General features: G+C 31.3%; 1 protein-coding gene across 1 annotated transcript in view; it reads left to right on the top strand.

Annotated features, from left to right (window-relative positions):
- The window catches only part of LOC122521893 (growth factor receptor-bound protein 14-like), a gene marked incomplete in the record, with an annotated part of 392,400 nt that overhangs the window by 41,303 nt on the left and 324,076 nt on the right, over window positions 1-27,021 (top strand). Inside the window, 1 exon segment of the mRNA XM_043642631.1 lies at window positions 10,598-11,085. Within this exon segment, the coding sequence (XP_043498566.1) occupies window positions 10,598-11,085 (488 nt within the window).

Below are 27,021 nucleotides of genomic sequence, written 5' to 3'. Positions count from 1 at the left end.
TAACTATTTTAAAATGATTCCCCCCTCACACACACACAATTTAACGTTTAAAAAACTTGTATACTTTAACATTTTATATATCTTTTTATTTCGTAGAAGGACATTTGTTAAAAATTAAGCTCTGTATTGTTGTTTCCTGTGATATTTTATAAATCAATTTCTAAGATGCATCCTCGGCTTGTCGGGACAAGTATTACAGTAATATATGGTTAGGTGTCTTTCGCCAGACTTTATTCGTTGAGAGGAAACCTTGCAATCCTTCTCAACTCTTGTTAGCATGACATATAGTTTCTCATTCAATAGGATTCCATCAAAACTGCAAGTCGAAGTAGAAACTCGATCTTGTTTCTGGCGAAAGCTTGGTCATTCTATTTTGTACAATAGCCGGCTTATGGGGGCAGGCACGAAATAATAGGACATATTATTTTATAATTGAAAACACTCGTTCAATTATAAAATCAACCTATCAAATATAAATATATATTTATACTTGTATGAAAAACTGGGTAAAATTCAATTGAATTAATATTTTAATTTTTAATTAATTAATATTATGTCAACTTTTTCTTTTGCATTATAGATATATATTTATATTTTTATATTTATTATTTTTATTAATATGAACTTACTTCTGAAAGATGATATTTGAGACAGACGTATTTGTAGGAAGCCTTTTAAAACCTGTCTTTCTATACGTCTGAAAAGTTATGCGTAATAAGAAAATTAAAAAGAAAAAGTATAATATCAAACAAGGAGATTGAGAAAGAGAGAGAGAGAGAGAAGGAAATATTTGTTGATCATAAGAAAGAGCAGAAAGACAGTCGATTATTTCCCTCAGTATACCATTTATCATCGTGAATGGCATCTAGCAGCCGTTATGTTTTACCCCCATGTCGCAGCATATGTACAGAATGTATAGTATAAAGCATAATGGAGGAAACATATACGTTACTATACTACTTCATCTTGCTTTTTTTTTCTCAAAATTCTACCGTAAACACAAGAACCCCTATCACTCAAATCGTGGTCATCGTCGAAAATCAGAAAAATTCGTGACAACTTAAAATAGTTTGATAAGGTAACTTGATAGCTTTCCTAACCCTTTTTTATTTACTCATTCTAGGATATTTTTAGTCCCTATTTTATCAGAAAAAGTAACAAAATCATCTTACACTCTGTTTAAATATTTATCTTCTTTTTAATTTTTATATATTACAAAAATAAATTTGTTTTTTCGAAATATCATAAATTGCACTTATTCAATCTAATACAAAAAACAAGAATAACCTTTAATAAATATAAAAAATTTGTTCCTGATTTGTATTCTTATACAAAAAAATATTCTTCTCGTTTCTGGAAGTAGTTTCGACGCGTTAATAATTACGGATTGGACATAAGTTCGATTAGATTATTGGAAAAATTGATAAATGAAGAATTAATTATTAACAGTTATAGTTTCAAAAAGTATTCTTCGCGAGGAAAAAAAAATGTTTGTCTTTCTTTACTTTAGAAAATTTGGTGGATCTTCGAAATCGCATACGAAAGATTTCATTTAATTTTCTTCGTTCGGTTTTTATAGCCGGTTGTTTGATTCTTTGGTTTGATCGTTATTCTACACTATAGTTATCCCGTTACCAAGATTATTGTCGGTTTAATATAACGATTTTTACGAGTACTACTGCACCACCGTAATATCGGTCGTGACCTTCTTATTCGCTATTTTGGTTTCGCAAGTTTCACATTTTCATCAGTTAAACGTGTCAATATAAGTCACACACACACTCACACACACATACACATACACAATCGCATTTAAACGATTCCAACAGGAAGATACTACGAATATTTTAAGATCAATAGAGGGATGCCAGTAATGGTTCATAAACTTGCACCAGAATATCTACGATAAAATTTTATTTCCCTTTTCGGGGAATATAATTTCGGTTAAGGTTGGAATAAGATCGATGTAAACGTTTATCTAATTAAAAACAATGTTATTGCAATTCCCATCTGTTTGTAATTTAGTTTCTTCTCGTAAATTTTGATGATATTATATTTAATTATTAAGCAGTACGTGAATGCATCAACAAAAAGCATAGTTTTTCTCAAATCTAATTTTTCATAGAAAAATTTTGTTTGAAGATAAATTACTTAGATCAGCAATAAATGTAAATTAGTGATTTTAGGACTAAAAATATTGGTCTCATTACCATCATGATGGATAATATGGATGGTTTCTTATAAAAAATAGTAAAAACTTTATTCGCGTGATTCATATTACTTTAACGGTGGATGCATTTAATTTAATCAATGTTTGATTCAATTTAACCAACTTTTGATATAATTCAACTGAAACAAAGCGATTAGTGTAAAAAATAAAGCGAAAAAATTAGAAAATTTTGTCGGAAGGATGGATCGTTTAAATGCGAATTCGTTCTGTTTTTAGCTAGTCTTTTTACTCCCCTGCTACCTCCTGGATGATTTGGATGCGGTATTCCGCCTTTCTCTTCTAGATACATGAATCAGGGTGTGATGTATGCCATTGCAAGTGAAACAGCGCTTGTTAGAACGACAGGATTTTGCGGGATGCCGCCCGAAACAATTATAACACAGCCTCAAACGCTTGACATCTTGAATCCGTTCCCGGACAGACTTTGCCCTGAACCGATCGCAATTCCACAGGGGATGTGAACCAAAACAAAGTGAACACGACGCAGAGACTCTAGTTTCCGTGTTCGTGACACCCCCCGACTTCGCATGAAAAATCTTGCGAGAATGGCCAGATTTAGGAGGGGATGCTACCCTTTTTTCACCTCGTCTGTTCAATTGTAACAAAGAATTCCGCATTCTGTTTTCGAGGAATTCGACTAACTCCGTATACGTGAGCATGAAGGAAGGCTCAGGAGCACTTTTCGTTCCCGAATCTGAATTCAACGCTCGGTATAACCTCTCCCTCGAGATGAGTTCAGCATTCAACGCGTTGATCGTGTTCGTATCTAACTGCGTAACCAGCAGGACGAACAGCAAACAATCCCATTTCTCTGCCGGCCAGCCCGCATTTTTCATTGACCTAACAATGCATTGCATTTTGTTAAGAAGTGATCTTAACTCTGTAATGGACCCCCTCTTTAAATGCGGAAGATCTGACAACGCCTGGACTTGCTCAAATAGGAGAAGCCTCGCATTATAGTCCAGTGCCTGCAATGCCTCCCACGTTCTGGCATAGATAGGAGTACTAGTTGGTACGCCCTTTATTACCCACTCCGCGCTCTCACCAACTGAACACGTTTTGGGAAAAGACATTTTAGGCATTTCCGCGCAACTTGGGTCTATCCCGGCCACAGTGGGGTAAGAAGACTCCCATGTGGGGGTGGGAGCCTCTGCCTGTTGAAGCTGTCGACGTAACGCCAAAAACGCATAGAGGGCATCATCATATGCTCCACGGATGTTCCCTATCTCATCATTTACTATATACAGGTCGCTCGCAGCGTCCGGTCTAACTACGATCTCCTCGTGGGTCTGCCGCACCGCTTCAAGTACCCTAGTTAACGCGTCGATTCCTGGCTGAATCATGTCGATATTAAAAGACGCAAGCGGTCTAGCCACTAGTCGACGATGGATTCCCTTGATCTCGGCGAGACGCGTCTTCTGCAGAGTTACCAAATTACTCAAAGTGCTCGAATACATGGTGGATGGATCTAAAGAAAAGAAATCAAAGTTCTGATTCAACGTTAAGAACACAAATGCCAATGAACTGTTCCCCACCCCTGCTCTTCAGACTCTGATCGAAGGTGAGAGAGAGGGAGGAGACATGTGTGCAAGAACGACAAGGATGTTTCGAACGTAACCAAGGGAACGCAGCGCTGTGACATCTCCTCTACGTCTCAACTATCCGTCATCCCCACCACTACCTGTTAGCGTCTCCACCTACGTACAGCTTATATCTGAAGTCCCAAACCGGGTGGGGGAAATTGTGCGGATGGAAATGAAGCGCAAAAGCGTAGCACGTGCTTGAATTCGAAACCCGTCACGTGTTTCTGTACACAATGGACAATGACGCGATACTCACCAAAGAAAAAAGAAAATACTCACCCAAAGCCACGAAGACGACGACAAAAAACAGAGGGAATAAAGGCGCGCTAATTCCTCACCCGAGGCATCAAAATGTTTTTAGAATATAAGACTGGAAGTAATTGAAGATTATTTCGTGAGTTATGAGGATTTCAACGCATGAATGAGTGAGATAGAAAAAGACAAATAAATAAATCAATACAATTTTACGCGATATAGAGCACTTGCCTCGGCATAAAAGTTCTCAACCAGAAAAGCTCTGTTGTAACCTGTTCGGCTACAACCCTATCCTACGTTGGCAGTCCGGCAACAGCTACAAAGAACACACCGCCACTCTCAACCAGAAAAACTCTGTTCTAGTCTGTCCGGCTACAACCCTATCCCACGTTGGCAGTCCGGCAACAGCTACAAAGAACACACCGCTACTCTCAACCAGAAAAGCTCTACTCTAGCCTGTCCGGCTACAACCCTATCCCACGTTGTCAGCCCGGCAACAGCTATAAAGAACACACCGCCACTCTCAACCAGAAAAGCTCTACTCTAGCCTGTCCGGCACAACCCTATCCCACGTTGGCAGCCCGGCAACAACTACAAAGAACACACCCCCACTCTCAACCAGACAAAACCAATACGGCGTAACTTTCTTTTCCCAAAAAACGAACCTTCTCTCTTCACTGTCAAGATTTGAATAGCGTGCGCATTCGGGACCAAGGCCCCACGCACTTCATCCCCTCCACGTACATCAAGACGCTCTCGCATGCACATCGCGTGTTAAGGCACTCCCACATGTACCTCTAATGCCCTTGCGCGCCCTCACAACTCCACCAATCCTATTTAGCGCATAATACCAACCAATCTAACGTCTCAACTTCTCCGCACATCTCCACCAACGCCGTTGCTACCAAATCTATTCAGCGCGCAATACAAATACACGGTTTAATGCCTTAATTTCGCCGAACACGTTCGCTCTCTTTTAAATGAAATTTACGTGTGCAAGCTTACAATTATTTTGTGGTTATTGCGGGAAAAAATTTAACAAAAAAAAAAAAGGAAAAATGCAAATAAAGTAAAAAAAAGTCCCGATTCCGTAATTATTCAAACGAAATTGATAAAATTTCCAATTAAACGTAGTAATACACTTTACAAATCCGATAACATATATATATATATATATATATATGATCTTTCCGATCGCCGTTAATTTATCCGAACGAATGCGTTTACGAATATTTCGAATATCGTTTCAAATTTCACTTCGAAAAGTAATAATTATTTTAGCGATTTCTATTTCAAACCCACCGCAAATAAATATTTTCTTTTTTGTTAACGATTATACACATTTTATTTCCTAATAAAATCGTTCGAACGAAATTTTACATTTTTTTTACATTTAAACATTTTTTTTTACAAAAAAAGATTAAATAAAAGAAAAAATTGACCTTTTTATGAGCGAAGAATATTTGTTGTTGTTGTAATAAAAAGAAAAGCTCCAAGCATAAAATACACACAGAGTATGAATAATTTTAAGTAACGTAGAATATAAATCACGTTTTATGAAATTGTTTGCAATCTTTTGAACAATAAGAAAGACAATGAATACAACTGAGAGGATGAATAAAAAATAAAAAAGAAAAATAAAAGATAAAGAAGAAAAAGAAGAAGAAGAAGAAGAAGAAGAAGACGAAGCAGAAGAAGCAGAAAAAGAGATAAAAAAAATATAAGATCAGTGCGACTTGACTGGGTACAGGACGATCGATCGAGGTGAAAAACTCGGAGTCGTTATTTCTGTCCTTTTCTGTTCTCCTTCATTTTTCCCTTTCCCACATCTTGGGAGACGAGGGATATCAAAAACTTTAAAGCCACAAGGTTAGTTCGGTACAATGAACGTATCGAAGCGAGTTCATGATAACTATGAATCGGAAGGTAGGAAATCAAAAGGATTAACACAAAGAGTCCTAAAGGAAATAAGAAAAAAAAAGAAAATAAAAATATAAATAACAGGGATATGAAAAAACGATCAAACAAGCAAGAATATCATTAACTTATGTTTATTTTCCTGTTAGATGCATTTAAAGTAACTTCAAGAATTCCCCTACCGTTTTTTTTTTACCATTTCGTTATCATTTTTTTGAATATATTTACAATTGAAGACGAACTTTTTATCCATTATTATATAAATAATAATAATGTCAAATAACAAATTTAACAAATATAGAAACGAATGATAAATGTATTCGAAAATGTTCACAGATATTTTCTTGCTTACGTTTGTTACTAATTACTTTGTACAAATTCTTTCTACTTATTCTCATCTCCAATTTATCTCTCTCTCTCTCTTTCTTTGAAAAGAACAAAAAAAAATAAAAACTAAAAAGAATATACGTTTAACAAGGCGAATACTAATAGGAAACTAGGTGGTAATGATAAAATTAAAGAGAGGTATAACGCTAGATACGTGGTTTGAACGAATTTCTGATCAAAAGGTGGTATGTGTTAGATAGAGCAATGGGTGATGCTAGTGGTTATACCGGGTGAAACGCAAAAGCTTTCTCAGAATAATTGAACACGGTTTGTCCCGATCGATAGTTCCTTTTCCGTGTAGAAGAGTAGTACTGTTGGTGTTAGATAAAAAGGAAAAGAGTTGTTCAACGTTAACGTTGCATTTTCATTGTTAACGACGATCACGATATATTTCTTTAGAAACTCGAAACAATTTTCTTCCAGTTTAACAGTTGCAATTTTCTATTGTGCCATTTGCCAAGAAATCTTTGGCAAAAAATTACATTGAAATATTTATTTCACAATTATATTTCCACGTACGGATGAAACAGACCCTTACGTTTTCTTTTAAGCAGCGAATCTTAAATAATTCAGAAACTTCAAGGATATCTTGCGACGTCCTCACAGTTCCGTGTAGTGTCGTGTCCTTTCGCGTTGAAAGTTTTAAGACGGGGCATTCACATCGTATCGATGAAATCAGTGTTGGTACGAAGGAATGGTATTCTTCGTACATTTTCCTATAGGTTGGAGTTACACCCTGCTAAAGCTTTTTCTTTCAATTTTGATCTTAACGTTGACCATTGAGTTTTGTTCTGCTAAGGAAAATAGAAAAGGGTCTCTTCGAATAATACATTTTTTAAGGGATAAACAAGAGAAAGGTCTTTTATATGATTTCCTGAGATTTTATGGGCTTCGTGGTTTAATTTCACCTGTTATACATCATTGATTATATTTGACAGTCTTGTGATACTGGGCTTCGTTGGACTAACTTTCAACTTTTTACTTCTTTTGACTGAAAAAACTTCCTGTTTTTTTTTTCCTTTTAAGATTAATTACATTTCGTTTGTCTTTAATAATGAAATATTTTACTTTTGTATTTTGTGTAAAGGAATAAGGAACAAACGGTTAAGTTTCTTGTTGTTTGAAATTTGATAAAATATCAAAATTAATGCATAGAATTGTATGATAATATTATTAAAGTAAAATGATAATTTTTTTTTGTTCAAATTAATAAATAAAGTATTCGACTGTACACGTCACAACGCAAAAGAAAAATATTATTATTATTCATTAAATTTAATTATTTACTTAAACTCGTATGAAAGAGAGAGAAAGAGTACGCACTTTGTTCTAGCAACTATTAAAATACATGGAATTAAATGAATGCGTTCGCACTAAATACAAGAAACTTTCTCAAAGAATATGCTTCAGCTAATGTAACCTCTTCAAAGGCCTTAAGGCATTATTATAACTATCTTCAAGGCATTTATACTGTTTGTTACGATTGCTTTACAGCTGTACACAGAAAGTTTAATCCTTTGAAAGAAAATTTTTCTCAATGTTATAACTTTTATTACTTTAATAAATTATTTGCATCGTTATATTATATACAAAGTACTTGAATTATTATAATTTATATTTTACTTATATTTATTTATTTATTAATTTATATTTTATATAATTTATATTTTTTATTTATTAATTTATATTTATATTTTGTACATTGCAATGGTAATAATTTAGAAATATTTTACACGAACAAATGATTATTGTTTTTCATCTAAAAAGATTGATGAACGATTGATGAATAATACAAATGAAGTTTAATCCTTTGAATATATAACAATTTGATTTAATATTGTTGTAATATAAAGTTTCGTCAATGTTGCTTAATTATTGGAAGAATTGGAATTATTTTAATCTATAATATCATTTCCTTTGATTATTGCATATCGGAAAACAATAAATGTATCATCAGATTAATTAATTATTGTTCAATCAGAAATGACATAAGAGTTTTATAGCAAATCCCTATTATCACTATCAGTATGACACACGTGTTCAAAGGGTTAATTATTTAATTAACTGCACGTGAAATGTGAGTACTACCAATACCAATACAAATTTTAACTCTCCTTTTATTAATAAATTATTCGACAAATATAAATGTATAAATAATTCCCACTAAACAGGTTTTCGTTTATGTTAAACGAAAATTCTCAAAAAAAAAAAGAAAAAAAGAAATGATGGCTTTTAAATCTTTTATAAAAAAAAGAAAAAAATCGAACGTTCGAATTATTCTCTTGATGGAAAAGTTTTCGAGTTCATAAGTAATTGAAATTTATTGGGCTTTAAACTTTTGTACTTTAGCAACTTTACGATAGGTCGATAAATATTTCAGAATTTTAAGCGGACTTCAAAATACTCGATTTGTTGATAGGTCCGTGCTTCTGTATTGTTCGAATAAATAAAATATGAAAAAGTAAAAATAAAAAAAAAAGAGAGAGAAATGGTTGACAGTTAAAGAGAGAGAGAGAGAGAAAGGGTGAAACAATTAATTGATATTATCACACACGTAGTTGCTATCAACCTAACAAGGATTTCATAGAACGTTATTGTTAATAAATTAGAATCACCCCCGGGCAAGGGTAGCTGACCGTTTTATAACTGTTTGCATTTTCGTAAACAGGAATCAATTAAATATCAATATATTCCAGCATTGGAAATTGATTTTTGGGTTCATCGTACGTTCAATCATTCTGAAGGAAGAGGAGGGAGGGTGGAAGTTTCCATTTGTTAATTAGTCGATAGGTGATCGTTAATATCGTAGAATTTTTTACAATTATTATTAATTTTTTATTTTGATTAATCGTACTTTATTATTAGATATCAAATAAAACCTAAAGTAAACTATTTGTTCTTTATATCGAATACAAATTATTTTACTTTTGTTATTTAATAAACATAATATTTTTATTAATATAATAAAACTTATTGGACAGTGTAAAAAAAGATACCAATATATACGGTGATCATTAAAAAATATTATAGTAAAACCTACTAATATAAATTTTATAAAATATTATTAATTTTTATTTTGATTAATCGTTTGTTATTATTAGATATCAAATAAAAACTAAAGGAAACTATTTGTTCTTTATATCGAATACAAATTATTTTACTTTTGTTATTTAATAAATATAATATTTTTATTAATATAATAAAATTTATTGACAGTGTAAAAATAGATACCAATATACAGTGATCATTAAAAAATATTATAGTAAAACCTACTAATATAAATTTTGTACAATAATTATTAATTTTTTATTTTGATTAATCGTACTTTATTATTAGATATCGAATAAAAACTAAAGTAAACTATTTGTTCTTTATATCGAATACAAATTATTTTACTTTTGTTATTTAATAAATATAATATTTTTATTAATATAATAAAACTTATTGGACAGTGTAAAAATAGATACCAATATATACGGTGATCATTAAAAAATAATATAGTAAAACCTACTAATATAAATTTTGTACAATTATTATTAATTTTTTATTTTGATTAATCGTACTTTATTATTAGATATCGAATAAAAACTAAAGTAAACTATTTGTTCTTTATATCGAATACAAATTATTTTACTTTTATTAATTAATAAATATAATATTTTTATTAATATAATAAAACTTATTGACACAGTGTAAAATAGTTACCAATATATACGGTGATCATTAAAAAATATTATAGTAAAACCTACTAATATAAATTTTGTACAATTATTATTAATTTTTTATTTTGATTAATCGTACGTTATTATTAGATATCGAATAAAAACTAAAGTAAACTATTTGTTCTTTATATCGAATACAAATTATTTTACTTTTGTTAATTAATAAATATATTTTTATTAATATAATAAAACTTATTGGACAGTGTAAAAATAGATACCAATATATACGGTGATCATTAAAAAATAGTATAGTAAAACCTACTGACAAAAACCTACTGTAAAAATAGATACCAATCTATACAGTAACCATTAAAAATAATTTAAAAAAAAAAAAGAAAGTAAATATTATTAAAAATACAACCAACCAATTTCAAAAGAAAATTTATCGACAATATGAAAAATAGAAATCAATATTTACGATAACCGGTAAAATATAATGTAATATCGGTCAATTATCTATCATTGGTAAAAACTCTTACAGTTTCTTCCACTTCTGTTTTCAGAACCGCCGATATGGTAGGAAGCTGTTCAACAACTTCAGAGTCATCATTGTTGGAGAGCGCCACTTGCGGTAGCGTGTCTCCTATCAAGGTCAACGTTATGGTCTTACCTGAATTTAAGGTCGAATCCAACGTCGAGGTCTTACCCGAACTTAAGGTCAACCCAAAGCCCAACGTTGAGGTCAGGGTTTCTAAAACTTTTCATAAACCAACTACTTACATTGTCCGTCCTGTTGAGAGCTGTATACGTCGACACATCTATTATAATGACGCCATTAGATTTCCGATTAATAATCGATTATCCGAATCTCAACTTCCCATCGACAACATGGAAGAGGATTCAAATCAATTAAATCCTACCGATTTAATATACCTGGGTTTCTCTAGATTGATACGGTCTTTCAGGGGTCTACGAGCAATCAATCCTAGAAACCATGAACACCATGGAACATGGTTCTCTGATATTTGCGGAAGATGCTTGAAGATGCCCAGTAAGTTTTAATCGTCGATCCTTTTTTTCTCGTTCGAGAGTGTTAGATGGATTTAATATTACGAAATAAAAAAAAGAAAAAGAAATGAATCTCATTTACCTATCTTATCGAGGAAAAAAAATCGATAGTCTGGGGAGGAGGGGAGGGGATTATCCTTCGAGAAAGATCTCATTTTTATAACGTTTTTCATACTATCCAATTTTCTAACACATTTTTAATACCCGATGATAATAATGAATTTTCTATCATTTTTTGATCTGTTTTTTTTTTATTTTTAACTTGAAGATTAAGTATTTGTGATAACGGAAAGACACTTGTTGCGTAGTTTGTCGTAATGAAAGTACAATATATATTTGTATAATACTCGGATAGTTTTTTTTAAATATCATTGTTACCTTTTTTTCTTATCGTTAATCGTTGCGTATTTTGATATGACGATGAAGATGATAATCTTGATATTTAGATAACAATTAGATACGTCGTGATAATTGTTGAAATATTTCGAGTATACATTTGTTTTGATCATTGTTGTATTTTATTGAAGAATTGCATTTTTTTAAACGTTGTAGTTATCGCGTGTAAATATTGTTTATTATTCGATTATACAAACATCGTGTCATTTTATTTGATTTTATTTGATTCGTTTGTCGATCAATTTATTCGCAAGATTTCGCGGTATTTCGTGTTAACTTCTTTCACAATCGGAATAGTGACGCTTTTCTGGAATTTCTGCTAAACGGTAAGTTGTCTTAACTGATCTGTAGTACGACTGTGTGCATCCTCGATCGGCAAGGTTTTCACACTTGGATACAAAAGTAGATTAGATTTAGAAAATATATTTCAATACACTCTTAAGGTGGTCTTCAATTTTTCTTTTCATCCTACTTGTATAATGAATTATTATTATTATTATTAATTTTTTGTCTACAGCATATATACACTTTGTGCATGTAAATATATTTACATATATGCATACGAATAAGCACGCATCACATGTTTTTTTGCATGTACGTTATTAATATTAAATTGGTGTATAAGTAATTGCGTTCTTTGAAAATTGTTGAATCATTTAAATTACGTGATTTTCTTTTAACTGCAATCCTGCAGAATGTTGACCCATTTTACGTAGGTTTCTTTTAAATAGTGGTCCCCTAAAAATTGTTACAATCAATCATTTGTAGATTCGTTTTTTTAATTTTCAAGACTTTAGTTTTCATCATAAGATTTTTATACACCTTTAAAACACTCATACAACAACAAAAACAAAAACGCTCAAATTTTGATCATTAATTTACGTAATAAAATTCAAAAAAACAATAAAAACAAAATGAATATAAACCAAAACGAGTAGCATCAATTTGTAATAGTGCGTAATTAAATAAATTACAACAACAAGAATAAAATATATTATAAATTATAATTATTGATCCATCAATTTGATATCAACGAACCAAAAAATAAAAAAAAAATAAAGAATGATCGTTTTTACTTTCGCAAGAATGTAAATTACGAATTACGAGTCAACGTGTACGGTTTAATATAACCGATTGAAAATTTCCAATATCGTTATAAATATTACTACATACATAAATACCTTCGAAATATCATTGGCGATATTTTGATCTTGTAAAAAAAAGGAAGAAAGAAACGAAAAGAAGAAAGAAAAAAATACGACGGGAGAAACGTTCGTTGACCCGGGTCGGTGCCGTATAAAGTCGGCGGTAAAACGGTGCAAAGGTTCGCACTACTGTTGTAGTCTGATTTGCATGCGGATTACAACTACGAATAAATTATTCACCTCATGTACGCACTCGATCTTTCGAGTGGTGGTCGTTCAATGTGTTGGTGAATATAAAAAAATTACTTAAGGATTAGAAATTTTTCAAATTTAGTATAACATTTGTTTTTTTATTTTACTCGTTCTATTAATATCCGGTTGTTGTTGTTGCTGTTGTTCTTATTGCTCCATTGATTCGTTTGATGGTTGTAAAAATGTATTTGGTTGAAAAAATACTTCCTTTTGATGATCTAAAAATAAAATGTAATATCTTAAAATATTTAAAAAATATTTTTATACAACGTAAATTCAATCGACCGTGAATAATATTTATACAATAATCAAACATTGCAATGGATTATTATTATTCTTGAAATTGTTATAATTTACTGTACATTTTAACGCGATGATTTATTTTACTAATTAAGTTTTCTATTGAATGACTATGAAGGAATTTGCATAATTTTTTTTTTTTGTTATAGCAAAAAAATTATTATTATAATAATAAAATAAAAATTATTACAATAATAAAAATATTATTAAATAATTATTATTATAATATTATTATTATAATGAAGAAAATAATTAAAATAATTGATAAATTTGTCGAATAATACGTGAATAATTACTTTTCTACACTTTCTTAATAATATTAATCAAATAAATCAACATCATATCTCTAGACTCGTATTTCTATTTTATAAGTATATCACATTATAATAAATTATAATATCAAGCGCACAAATAAGAAAGTATTTTTCGGATGTTTTGATCGTCAAAATACTTCTGCTACGATCAAAACATTAAAATTTCTTCGTTAGGTAACATTGACATGTTATTTTCAAAATTCCAAATGACATTCCTTCCATTTCGACAACCTATAACCAATCGATAAAATAAAAGAAATTAGCATGATACGATCATAACATACGCGGATTCTCTGACGTCAAACAAAAAACACGCGATAGTCAGTCAGGAGTGAAAAATCCCATAAAAAAAAAGAAAGAAACAACTCTCTTACTTCGATAATTTCGATTCGGTTCGTAGACAGATAGAAAATATCTTCTAATTCTTATTTAATTAATCATAAAATCGTGATCAAAGAGAGAAAAAGAGAGAGAGAGAGAGAGGAATATCTATTTTTTTAATCTTAATTAGGTTCGTTCAACTTGAAAGACTGCGAACTAGTTTCAATTTGCGTTTTATTATTATTATTATTATTATTATTATTATTATTATTATTATTATGTATTATTTTTCTTGTTGTTGTTGTTGTTTACTTCTTTCCCGTTCCTTCATTTCTCTTCCAATAATTATTCGTCTCTCACGAAATCCGTGCCACTTTCGTGAATGTAATCGTTATTCGTTTCACTTGGAAATTCCACTACGGTCAAAAATAATGTTTCCATCACCACTCTTTTTCCCCCTCCTCTTCCCCCTTATTATTATCGTCCTTCTCATTCTGACGGAAAAAATGCCGACTGATGCTGAATTTGGCGGTGAGGTGGGGGGGTGCTTGGGTGGCTGGAGAAAGGGGGGACGAAAGAAAGCTGTAAATGCGAAGATAAAAAAAACAAAAATTGAAAAAAAAAAAGAAACAAAAAACAACAATAACAACGACCAAAATACGAACAGATAAAAAAAAAGGAAGAAAAGAGAAAGAAAATAAATCTAAGAGGAAGAAGAAGACGCGTTTAGTTCTTCTTCTCACCGAGTGACGTTTTGAAATGTGGCGAACGTGCGAACGAGTATCGCGAAAAATACGAAAGAAAGAGAGAAGAAATACAAAAAAAAATAATAATAATAATAAGAAGAAGAAGAAGAAGAGGAAGAGTTGGAAGTGGAAGAAGATCGGAATCTGTTGCTCGGTAAAACGAGGTAAACGGACTGTGGTTTGTTTACTGCGCATTTCGAATGGAGACGAGAAGGAAGAGAAAGGGAAGAGAAAAAACAGAATGAAAGAACGAAAGAAAGAGAAAGAGAGAGAGAGAGAGAAAGAGGGTGGGAAGGGGGTGGGAGGGGGGAGGTATACTTGTGCCTGCAGAAGTGAATGACCGGGCCCCAAAAGCGAGTTCCTCTTCTACACATGCACGTAAACATAGACAAATATATATATGTGTGTGTGTATATGTACATATGTGTATATGTACATATGTGTATATGTATATATATATAAACTTAAGGATCTTTTACCTTTTACATATACGTTGTTCAATGTGTTAACGTGTTTCGCACTAATGAGCCGCTTCGTTATGATTTTTTTGTCGGATTCAAGTAAACTCGAACGAAGTAATCTTACGATTTATTTTGCAAATTTAGGATAAACGAGTAAGTAGTTTAAGTTTGTAAATTGTTGATTTGGAAGTAACGTTTGATAAGGAATTTTATTTGATTGTTTTATGCTTTTCTTTTTTTTTGATTAAATTCTGTTCGGATTTGATTGTTTTACTACGAACGTAATTTAAGATGAAATTATATTGGGTGTTACGAGTATTGAAAAGTGAAGTATGGTATTAGGAACGTTTTGAAATTTTAAATGTTATTATTAATATATAAAATATACGTATGGTATTAATAATAATATAAGAGAGTTGCGTATGGTAAAATATTTAAATACTAAAAATGGTTTACAGATATAAAAAAATTATAAATTGTAATAAAAGTACAAAAAATTATACATGGTATTAAAGACACATAAATACACGCACATATTACACGTTAGACATGGTATTAGAAGTATACACAATAAGTATAATTATTTTTAAAAAATTATCAAATGTTATTATGTATAGTTTTACTTTATTTGATGATTTTAGTAAAATTATTATCTATAAATAATCCACTCTCGAATTCTTTCTCAAAAATTGATGAAATTCAATGAAATCATCATATCGTCATAGCACAAATTTTTCTCGACCAAATGTAAATTTCAATTGTATATTAATGAAATACGTGGTCGCATAATCGCACGTTAATTATTCCTTAACGATGAACACCAGTGTGTGTGAAAAAATAATCTAATACGTATAAACATTCGATCATTTATACATGCATCTAAACGTGTGCTTAAAGATTTATTATTTTTTATAATAATTATTTACATATATAAAATACAATATTATTTTTATCAACGATACTTCAATTTTGTTGGTCTTACTTGATCTTGCAAACCATATCGTTTCCATCATGGTAGGAAAGATCATATCGAAAATAAAAGAAAACAAACAAAAAAGAATAAGAAAGAAAAGAAAAAAAAGAAATCATCTGAATATATGTAAAATATATACGTTAGATTCGGCTTAAAAAAGAAAAAGATAAAGAATTCAGGACACGTCCAAAAAGATTGATTTGCTGTTTCGGTGTTCCCTGTAAAAATAGGAAAGAGAAAAGGTGTCGTAAAGCGATTCTTCTTTTAGAGTGAATGGCGTGTAATGGAGAAAGAGTCTTATTTGTCTCTCGGACATATCGCTTTTTACTCTCACAAACTTTCTGTTCTACGTATACTATTAGATAAGACAAAGATAGAAACTAAAAGAGAAAGAAAAGGTAAATAAAAAAGAAAAGAAATAATAGGATGAAAAATGGGAAGAAAAAATCAGAGAGAACGAGACAGAGAGAAAGACAAACTATAAAAAAGAGAAAGATTTTTCTTTTATTTCTTTTTTTTTTTTATCTCCAACTTCCTTTGCAAATTATCCAATGTAGACGTTAGCATAACACGAAGTTTATCATTCAATTGGATTCAATCAAAACTGCAGGTCAAGGTAGAAGTTCGATCTCCTGTCTGGTGAATGTCCAGTCATTCTATCACAACCCTCCACCTGCTAGATTCAGGATTTTTCAGCCTTTCTATATGTAAGAAAACTTCTCCCCTTTAATATACAGGGTGTCCCACATAACACTAGTCACGATTTTTCAAGTACTTGCTATAACTTGACTAAAAAATACTTTAAACAAAAGTTGATTTATTTCTGATTGGCTATACATTGCAATAAAAAAAAGTTGGAAAACATTTTTTTTTTTAATGTTTCGTAAGGCTACCTTTATTTTTTTAAATAGCACTTAGTATTTTTGACTTAACAGTATTATAGCCCATATAAATACTAATTCAACGATATAGTATACTATGACCTTTGGATGACCTTGAGAGCAAAGAAATAAAAATTACAATAAAAAATTATTTTAATTGCCGCCGGTGAACAAAGGGCACAAGTGCTTTTAACTTACTTATGTGTGTAATTTATTGTTACTTAAACAAAACACAAACAGTTCATTTTATACAGGTGCCTCTCTGGGTACTTTGCAGCATACAGATTTGCTGCTTCACATGCATTACTTTTACATTCGATAAATATTAGCAACATATCAACCTTTTCACTGTTAGTATACATTTTCTACAAGTTAACATTTGTCAGCTTATCGCAAGTACTTGAAAAATCGTTACTAGAGTTACGTAGGACACCCTGTATATACATTAAATACATTTATGTATTTCATGTATATTGTATATTTCTGTTACAGGTAAACCTCATACTATTGGAACAGGCTGGACAAATATCCAATTCCCATCGTATTTGAGTACTTCCAAAAGTTTTCTGATAATAGGAGGATAACTTTAAGACATCCAATGGATTATCAACACACAACAACGGCTTAAAAATAACTTACTACGTTTTTCAGTGTGCGTATTTTGTTATAAATTAAATCTTAATCTATCTTGAAAATCATATCCACATTTTTTTTTTTTTTTTTTAAAGATATATAAAAAGAAACTTTCTGTACGAGATTGAAACTAATGAAATATATTTAAATTAAATCGAATAATTTTGCTTAAAATTATTTCTATTCATGTAAATGCAATTCCTAAATCAAAAATCCAAACATGCGAACAAGAAAAAAACAAAACAGAATAATAAAACATAAAGGTAAGTTTTCTTTTGTTACTAAACTATAAACATAAATACTAGTTCTAAAACAACCATATTAAGAAAGCAGAGTGGCTCAGTGCGTAGAACAGTCGCCTTCGGACTCGGGAGACGTGGAATCGTCGAGTCCTATGGCCTCGAAATATAAAATTAATTAATAAATGTGTCGCAGGAAAGTTGGAAAAGGTAAGAATTTAAAACGTTATATTTTTTAATATTGTTGAACGTTTCTTTCCTTCATCGGGACTTCTTCACCAACTCGATCGTTAATGTGTTCAGAGACTTCTATATATTACAGGACATACATTCTTATATTTTTTAAGAATAAAACTACACTTATCATCTATAAATCGTTTTGTCATAAAACGTTAAATTCAAACATCAAAACAATACTTGTATTGTTGCATTGTTTTGATACATGTTTGATTACATGTTTGAATTTAACGTTTTATGAAAAAACGATTTATAGAGAGAGATGCTAAGTGTAGTTTTATTATTAAAAAATATAAGAATGTATGTTTTTGTAATAATATATAAGAGACTCTGAACATTGACGATCGAGTTGCTGAAAAAGTCCCAATGAAGGAACGAAACGTTCAACAAGATCGAAGTATAACGTTCTAAATTCTTACCTTGTCCAACTTCCCTGCGACAGATTTATTAATAATTTTATTTTCGGACGTGATTAACAACTAATTGATTTATAAAATTTATTTTATTGAAATTTTTAAACAAGATGACATCTCAGAAGCGGTGCGGGTGATGAAGAGTTATTGGCCACCTCCACTGGTATTAGTCGTACATGATGCATGTACGAAGAGGAGCTGGTCACAAATCTCAATTTTCGAGAAAACTTTTGAACCTTTGCCGAAAATTCGATTTTGTAACAGGAGAACATGACGTCACAGGAGGTCTCACGATTTTAGACTTTTCCGAGAAATGACGTCATTTCCAAGAATATTGGAAATTCATGTTCTCCTGTTACAAAATCGAATTTATACATTTTAACAGAAGAATAAGTTCTACCCCCAGGGGGTGGTAACTATTTCGTGGCTACTCTCTTTCCGTACTACTACGTCATGTTCAAATAATACCTGGAGGGTTGTGTGGCGGCTACCACCCCGTAGCCACCCTCACTGCCCACTACGTCATCATGACGTCATCCCGGACAAAAATTAACCTAAATAAAACGAATTATCATTTTCGCGATCGGTGGGACTCGATCCCACGACCTCACGCCTACTAGCCGGTAGCTCTACCCACTGAGTTATTGTGGTTTCTTACTGACATGTTTTAAGAATCTATATTTATTTTTATAATTTGGTAACAAAAGAAAATTTATCTTTATGTTGTACTATTCTGTATTTTATTTTCTGTTCGCATGTTTAAACTTTTGATTTAGAAATTGCAATTACAAGATAGAAATAATGTTAAGCAAAATTATTTGATTTAATTTCAATATATTTTATCAGTTTCAATCTCGTATAGAATGTTTCTTTTTATGCATCTTTAAAAAAAAAAAAAAAAAAAATGTGGATATGATTTTCAAGATAAATTAAGATTTAATTTATAACAAAATACACTGAAAAACGTAGTAAGTTTTTTTTTAAGCCGCTGTTGGAAACTCTTGAAAATACTCAGATACGATGGGAACTGGAAATTTGTCCAGCCTGTTCCAATAGTATGAGATTTATTTGTAACAGAAATACACAATATACATGAAATACATAAAAGTATTTAATATATATAAGAAGAACAGTTTTCTTATCTATAGAAGGACTGAATAGTCCTGAATCTATCAAGTGTAAGGTTCAAAAGTCTACAGCCTATCATGTAAAGTGCTCAGAAATGAATATTGAACTTTCCAAGTGCAAAGTGTTAATTATGGTCCTCAGAATAATGAATTGCAGTACTTCAAGTTTGATTAAGTGTCCCTTTGCTGTCATATTACAATTCCATTGGTCCAAATTGTTTCAATTATTTCCTCGTATAATAATATCCTATTTATTTTATAATATGTTTAATCTGTTATTTTTTCTTGTAATTCAGTACATGTTCTAGAAAAAAAAAATGAAACTATAAAGAGAGAGAGAGAAAGAGAGAGAGAAATAGAGATAAAAAATTTGAGAGAGAAATAGAGATAAAAAATTTGAGATAGAAAAAGAAAGAGAGATAGAGAATAATAGTGAAATAGAAAACAATATAAGTCTGAGAGAGAAAGAATATAACAGACAGAAGGAAGAGAGAGAGAGAGAGAAAGAGAGAGTTTGAAAAAGGAAAAGAAAAAGAAAAAGAGACACGAAATGAAAGTGAAAAAGGAAAGAAAAACATAAGTGTGAGAGAGAGAGAGAGGGAAAAAAAGAGAGACTCGAAATAAGAATGAACAAGAAAAAAAAAATATAAGTGTGAGAGAGAGAGAGAGAGAGAGGGAAAGAGATCTTGAAAGGGATGGAGCGTTGGAGGAGAAGAAAAGGCCTTGGTCGGAGGTTTGCCTTCTACGAGAGAAAGGAGAGTCCGTAGAACTACTCTCATCTCATTAGCTTTTACGAGCCCTTATGCCCTCCTGACGGCGCCGAAGCGTCTTTTACTGCCCGTTCATCTCGCCGAGTTAATCGTAAATCCATCTTTGGGGCGCGTCCACCGTTTCGTCTCGCTATAACACCCCCACTCCACCCCTTACCTCCCCTTCATCCCTCATCCCTCATCCTCCTCGTTCCTTTTTTTTCCTTTCTTAGTCGAAAGAAAGTTTAACGCAGAGATAGAAACAGAGACTATGAGAGAAAGAAACAGAGAGAGAGAGAGAGAGAGAGAAGAATTGAAGAAACGAGACGCTCTCTCACCCCCTCCCCACTCCTCTTCCCCTATCCCTACCCCTTTCCATTCATCTCCCACCTCCATCTCACGTTCGCATTTTATGCGAGACATTTTGTGTGCTACGGAATCTTACGTTAGAGTCACTCACTCACTGTACACGTGAAACTAAGAAAATCGATCGGTCCTCGGGTCAAAGGTTTCGACTTACGACTATAAATCCTCTTCTAACCCTTCTTTTACGCTTTTTCCTTTCCTTTCCTTTTCGTTTCTTTTCGTTTCTTTTTTTTTCTTGTTTCATTTTTTTTTCTCTTCTCGGGGGAGTGGGGCGTTTCATTTTTCCCATTTTTATGATTATTTTTTATTTTCTTATTTTCGGACGAGAGGAGCAACATTATCATCTATCGGGTTCAATATTTCTATGAGCTTGTTCGTAAAAGGGATAAACTCGAGACGATAAATTAGATTGGAGGGTGGATAAAGAAATTCGTTATTTTTATTACGTTTATTTTTCAAGTGAAAAATATTTTTTGATTTTGTTTTTCCCCGACCTAATATTAACCCCCCTCCACCACCACCCCACCTATCGTAAAATGCATCTTTTTTTGTATTTTTTTTGTTAAATAGTATCAACATTTTCTCGAAAATAGAGACAGAGTTTTTTTCGTGATAGTTATTGAGAATCATTCGAGTTATAGTGATTTAAAAATTTGTTTTTAAACTGATTCGAATAAATGGAAACAATTTTTTAGCACCAATGATAACGTCGCAGAACGTTTACGTCCAATTTAAAATTCGTCCATCAATTTCGGCCAATAATAATAATAATAATAATAATAATAATAATCGATTCGTTTTAAAATAATAACGAATGGGATCACGATAACAATGGCGCTCTTGTATTTTAAAAGCAAAAACAAGATATTAGTAAAATAGAACGCACGAAAGTATTAGATACTGATAACGTAAATATAATAAAGCTTGTATCATATTAGACGAATTCGAAGAACACATAGAAAATAAATAATTCATCAGACTGAATAAAAGACTCCCCCTTCCCCCTCATTGTCGTTTTATAATAACACTTACATTGATTATTTACAAAAGAACAATTATAAAAATACGAATAACGTAAATATAAATTAACGAAGTATCAAATGGAATTACACGAGGATTAAATCGTCACGAAAATTTCCCTTCGAATAAAATAAATACGAATAAAAATAATCATTAACCACGTTTTGTGTTTAACGTTGACCAACATGTATACATATTTAACAACAATATAACATTACGATTCGATCATTTTTATCGAGGGTAACCTAAGAGAGACACACACACACACACACACGTGCGCGGCACCATTGATTAATTCAATTTTGCGTTCGGAGAAAGGATAAGCAAAAACGAAGGAATAGAATCGAGTGGGGAAGGTGGGATTTGTTCGGGGGTGGAGGTGGGAAAGAGGGGAAGACTTGACGGGGAGGGGGGAGGGAATGGATGTCAGAGTTACGAAGAAACATCCACGATTTCTTGCGTCAGAAATTCAAATCTTTCATTCGGCACTGTTCTAATAGTAAACATATATATCTATATACATATGTATACGAATACAAACAAAAAGAAAAAATAGTGAAAGAGAGAGTAAAAGAGAAAAAGCATTAATCAAAGCACACGTGCCAATATAAAATGGAATCACTATATATATATATATATATATATATGTCATATTACATATAAACAAATAAATAAATATATATATGCATGTGAATGGAAAATATATTTAGTGTTGATTAAAAGTAGGTCATAATAGTAATTGTCAATATTTGTTTATTATACGAGAACAAAAATATGTTTACTTGTTCGTCGTAAAACACGTACACGTGTAAGCAATTCATTGAATTGAATGATTTTCGTACTCTAACACGATCTAATAACGTGTTGTGTGTTGTTGGTCCATCGCCAGGTTCAAATTCCAACCGGAAGTTGAGAAAATATAGAAAGGGAGATGGAATCCCTCTCTCTCACTCTCTCTCTTTTTTTGTCTCTCTTTCTATCTATCTATTTATCTATCTATCTATCTATCTATTGCTAAGGCGAGGCACGGCCTCTATTATCACACACATACACGTACATACACATATACACACACATTGTACGCATAACTTAGATGCTGAGTCAGCGAACAACTCTGACAAGGAGCGCGTGCTTCTCGAGGCGAAAAACACTCATGCGTCAGAGTTTTTCGTGCTTTTTACGTATTCACTATCTTATACACACACACACACATATATATATATACATAGCTTAAGTATTTTCATGTGTGAATAAAACATACACCTATATGTGTCTACCACATATTTGATTAAATGTATTGAGATGAAACACGTAATCATATTCGTCATGTCAATATACTTTATATATACTAATTCATATAAGGTTTAATATACTGTATATATATACAACGTGTATTCATTAAAACCATATCGGACGTGTTCATATATTTCAACACATTCGTATACATAATAATATATAGAAAATAATATATTTAAATACACCTACTCATTTAATAAAATGTTTATTCATTTATACATATATTAATACAAACGTAAAACTTGTTTATATGTATATATATATATATATATATATTCACGTATTCATACTAATTTAAAACATATGAATAAATGTTTACAATATGTTTACAATACGGATAAATAAATACAATAGAATTCAATAAAAAAAAATTAAATATTGCATCTTTAATAGAATCTTTTTACTTACAAAAAGATATTAGAATATTTTATCATACATTTGAATTGGAAAGAAAAAAAAAAAATATATATATATATATATATATCTGTTTAATTTGTTCTAAGAATGAACTTTCACAATTCGGGAATTCCCCCGTAATAGATGATACTAGCCAATAAAAATTCATTAATAAATACGTCATTATTAGTTTCACATTGAAAGGAATATAACGGGTAATCATTTATTACAAACTTTTGTATAAATTTCTTTCAGATCTTCGAACAAAATTAATGAAACCAACCTAATATTATTTAAAAATATCTACAAACATTTCTATTACGATTTAGGTTAACATTTTAATCAATCGTTTAGATTCTACGCAATTTAAAATTAAAAAAAAAGAAAACACAAAAAATTATGTAAAAAGTATCTTAAATTGTTCTTAAAGTAAACAATAAAAGTCTTGTTTAATGCGATATGTTTATATGCACTTTTCCGTAGAACATATGAAACGTATAATAAAACTAGATCTTATAGTACTTAACACATGCATGTGTGTGTGTGTTGACACATATAGAAACTGTAGGTCGGTCCTATTCCTAGGCAAAGGAAGGAAGGAAGAAAGGAAGGGACACAAAGAAACGTTGTAGTAAAATACGTCGTAGGTACTAGCTCTCTCTCTCTCTCTCTCTTTCTCCCTCTATTTATCTTTCTCTTGCTCTCTCTCTCTCTCTCTCTCTTTATAGGCACACACACATTGCACGAGTTCATTGGCTCGAAGCGTTCAAACAGTTCAGTCGTTCGCCGACCGTGCGCCGTGTTGGATGCGTTTTTTTTTCTCCCATACTTCGCGTATTGAAATCGTATTTACGATCGATTCATACTATCGAGATTCATTGGAAAATTCGATAACTCGTTCGATATAATTATCGTCCATCTTATTTATTTATTTATAAATATATACCTGTGTGTTATAACGCAAATATATGTATATATGTAATATATATTTGTATGTATTAATAATAGTGCGCGAGTGCGTGTGTTTATTTACATTGGAAATGATTTAAATCTAACAGTGAAATAATAATCATTGTAACGTTTCTCCCACCCTCCCCAATCTCCCCCCACCCCTATCAGTGATTTTTCTTCGTTGAGTGAAAAAAGGGGTGGTTTATCGGGGTAGTGTTTATTCTAGTAATTTATTTCTTATTTTTTAATTTGTTTCTTTCTTTAGCGCGTGCAACGGAGTGCGGTGCGTGCATTCAACGTGCATTTTCAGCAATGCGCGCGCCTTTTTCTTCCCTTCTTCAACGACGACGCCATATTGGTCGGGCAAGCACGCGAGTGCATTTTCGCGCGAGTTTCTAATCGACATCATCACGTGCGTTGTTGATTCGATTCGATTGTCGATTATTGATTATCGATTCACTATTCTCGATTGAATTGAATTTTGGTTCTCACTTTATTTTGTAACGTTTTAATTCTAATTCGTTTTCTTTTTGTTTTATTTTGTAATTATCGTTGTATCAATTAAAAAAAAAAAAAAAAAAAAAAAACGATTATTCGTAAATAATTGAAAATATTTGTATGCATTAATAATATAAAAAATTAATAAAATAAGTGCAGTTTAATTCGTTTGACTTTGTTTCTGTGCGTGTGTGCATGTGTATGTGCATTTTGTATACGCAAGTGGGGATACGTGAGAGGTGTTTTTGTGTGAGTGTACAATAAATTCGTGAACCGGTTTCCCGGTCCTTCCGACCCTTACCCAAACGTGTCCCTTTTTTTCCTTTCTTCCCTTTTTCTTCTCTCGGTCTATCTATCTTCTTGAAAAATTTTCCCTCCAAAGTGTCTAACGTTCCCTTCTTTAAATACATACTAAAAGACACACACACACACACACGCATAAATGAAAAATTGTGTGTAAAGTAAAACGGTGTACGTGGTCAATACTGATAACGGCAAAAGATTACGTGTGTGCGTGTGCGTGTGTGCGTAAGTGTGCAAGGAAAATGTCCACCATCGTCGTTGTTGACAAACAGATTACTATGTGACACATTAGAAGTGGTGGCCTTGGCTGAAAAAAATTGGAGGAAAGAAGAAGAAGACAGATCCGAAGAGGAAGGTAAATCGAGAAAAGAGATATTGGATTTATATACATTTTTATTTTTTTCTTTTTCTTTCTTTTCTTTTTTTTTTTTTAAACAAAATCTCATTTACACACACAGTTATTTATTAGAATTATATGTATATATTTTCTTTTTTGAATTTTTAAGTTTACTTCGGTAGTTGATCGTGCTTTTTATCGTGGAAATCGATGATCTAATTTGAAATATTATTTGTCTTTTATATTTTTGCTTTAATCACCCCTTTTTCTCTCTCTTCTTCTTCTTCTTCTTCTTCTTTTTATTCTTCAATTTATTTCATTCACAAATTTGTTATATTATTATTTGTGTTTAATTATAAATAAGTAATAAATTTGTTGTTATTTCGTGGACAAGCCGAGAAAGCGATTGCGTGTTCTGTGTGCGTGTTTTTATCGTTTTGTTGTTTTTCAAGAACACATCTTTTTAACGGTCCTCGAAATGAACCTCGTAAAAACGGATTTATCTTGGAGGTTAGAGAATGAAACGTTGTTGCATTACATATACTAGGTGTACAATCAAAACTTATGTATATATAGATATCTTACGTATGATTATTTATTTTTGTCTCGTGTGCACCATGTGCTCTCTTTCTAACGTGATGGTATTTTACATAGTTCTGGGATGTTTGAACAAAAAAATAAAATAAAATAAGAAAGAGAGAGAGAGAGAGATTGATCTTACTATGGTGTACTTGGTAAACGCGTAGGTGTACATACGATCGTAAATCTTGGAACCATTGTGCTCGCTTTTCTATCGAACCCTGACGCGTAATAAACCTTTTGATGCCTCCTCCGAAGATTTATGTTGAAGATTCTACGAAGATACGACATCGGGATTTATTTTTGCACGTTAGAAAAAAGAGAGAGAAAAAAGTAGGTATATATATATATTATTATTATTATATATATATATATTTTCTTATTGGTTCGTTCAAAGTATCACTACTTTCTTTTTTTTTTTTACATATATTTTACATATATTTTTTTTTGTTTTTTTTTCTTTCGTAATTTTCTAACGATTGTTTTTTCCACAACTTTCTTTTTTCTAATCGATGAAATATATTCGTTTTAATATTTGTTTTTTTTTTTCGTGTTTATTCGTCGGGTAATTATTTTCCAAGAAATTTACATATAAAAAGTTAATTTTGGATTATTTTATTCGTCGTAGTCGAAAATACGAATTTCGTAAATTCGAATGGAATTCGCTTACGATTGTGAAAAGAGTTTTGTTTAATTTGATGATTTCTGAGAAAGCAAAATAACGTTTCGTTTGAATTTCGATGAAGAAAGTTTTTTTTCTTATTTTTTTTTTTAATATATTTCCTCTCGTCATTTTACAATCCTTTCATGGGGGGAGGAAAAAAAAACGTGTCGTCAGATACGATTACGTTAGATTTTCTCTCTCTTAAATGGATGAATTTATTTATAGCTACTAACTGATATATAAGAGATATAATATTTAGAATTATAGAACAAGTTGCTTTCTCGGCTCGTTAACTTATATAAACGGTGTACCACATGAAATA

This window comes from Polistes fuscatus, unplaced genomic scaffold (genome assembly GCF_010416935.1).
Source record: "Polistes fuscatus isolate 324 unplaced genomic scaffold, CU_Pfus_HIC Scaffold5, whole genome shotgun sequence".
NCBI classification, from domain to species: Eukaryota; Metazoa; Arthropoda; class Insecta; order Hymenoptera; family Vespidae; genus Polistes; species Polistes fuscatus.
Note: the sequence above shows the minus strand (reverse complement) of the source record. Positions and strands in the feature narration are given on the sequence as shown.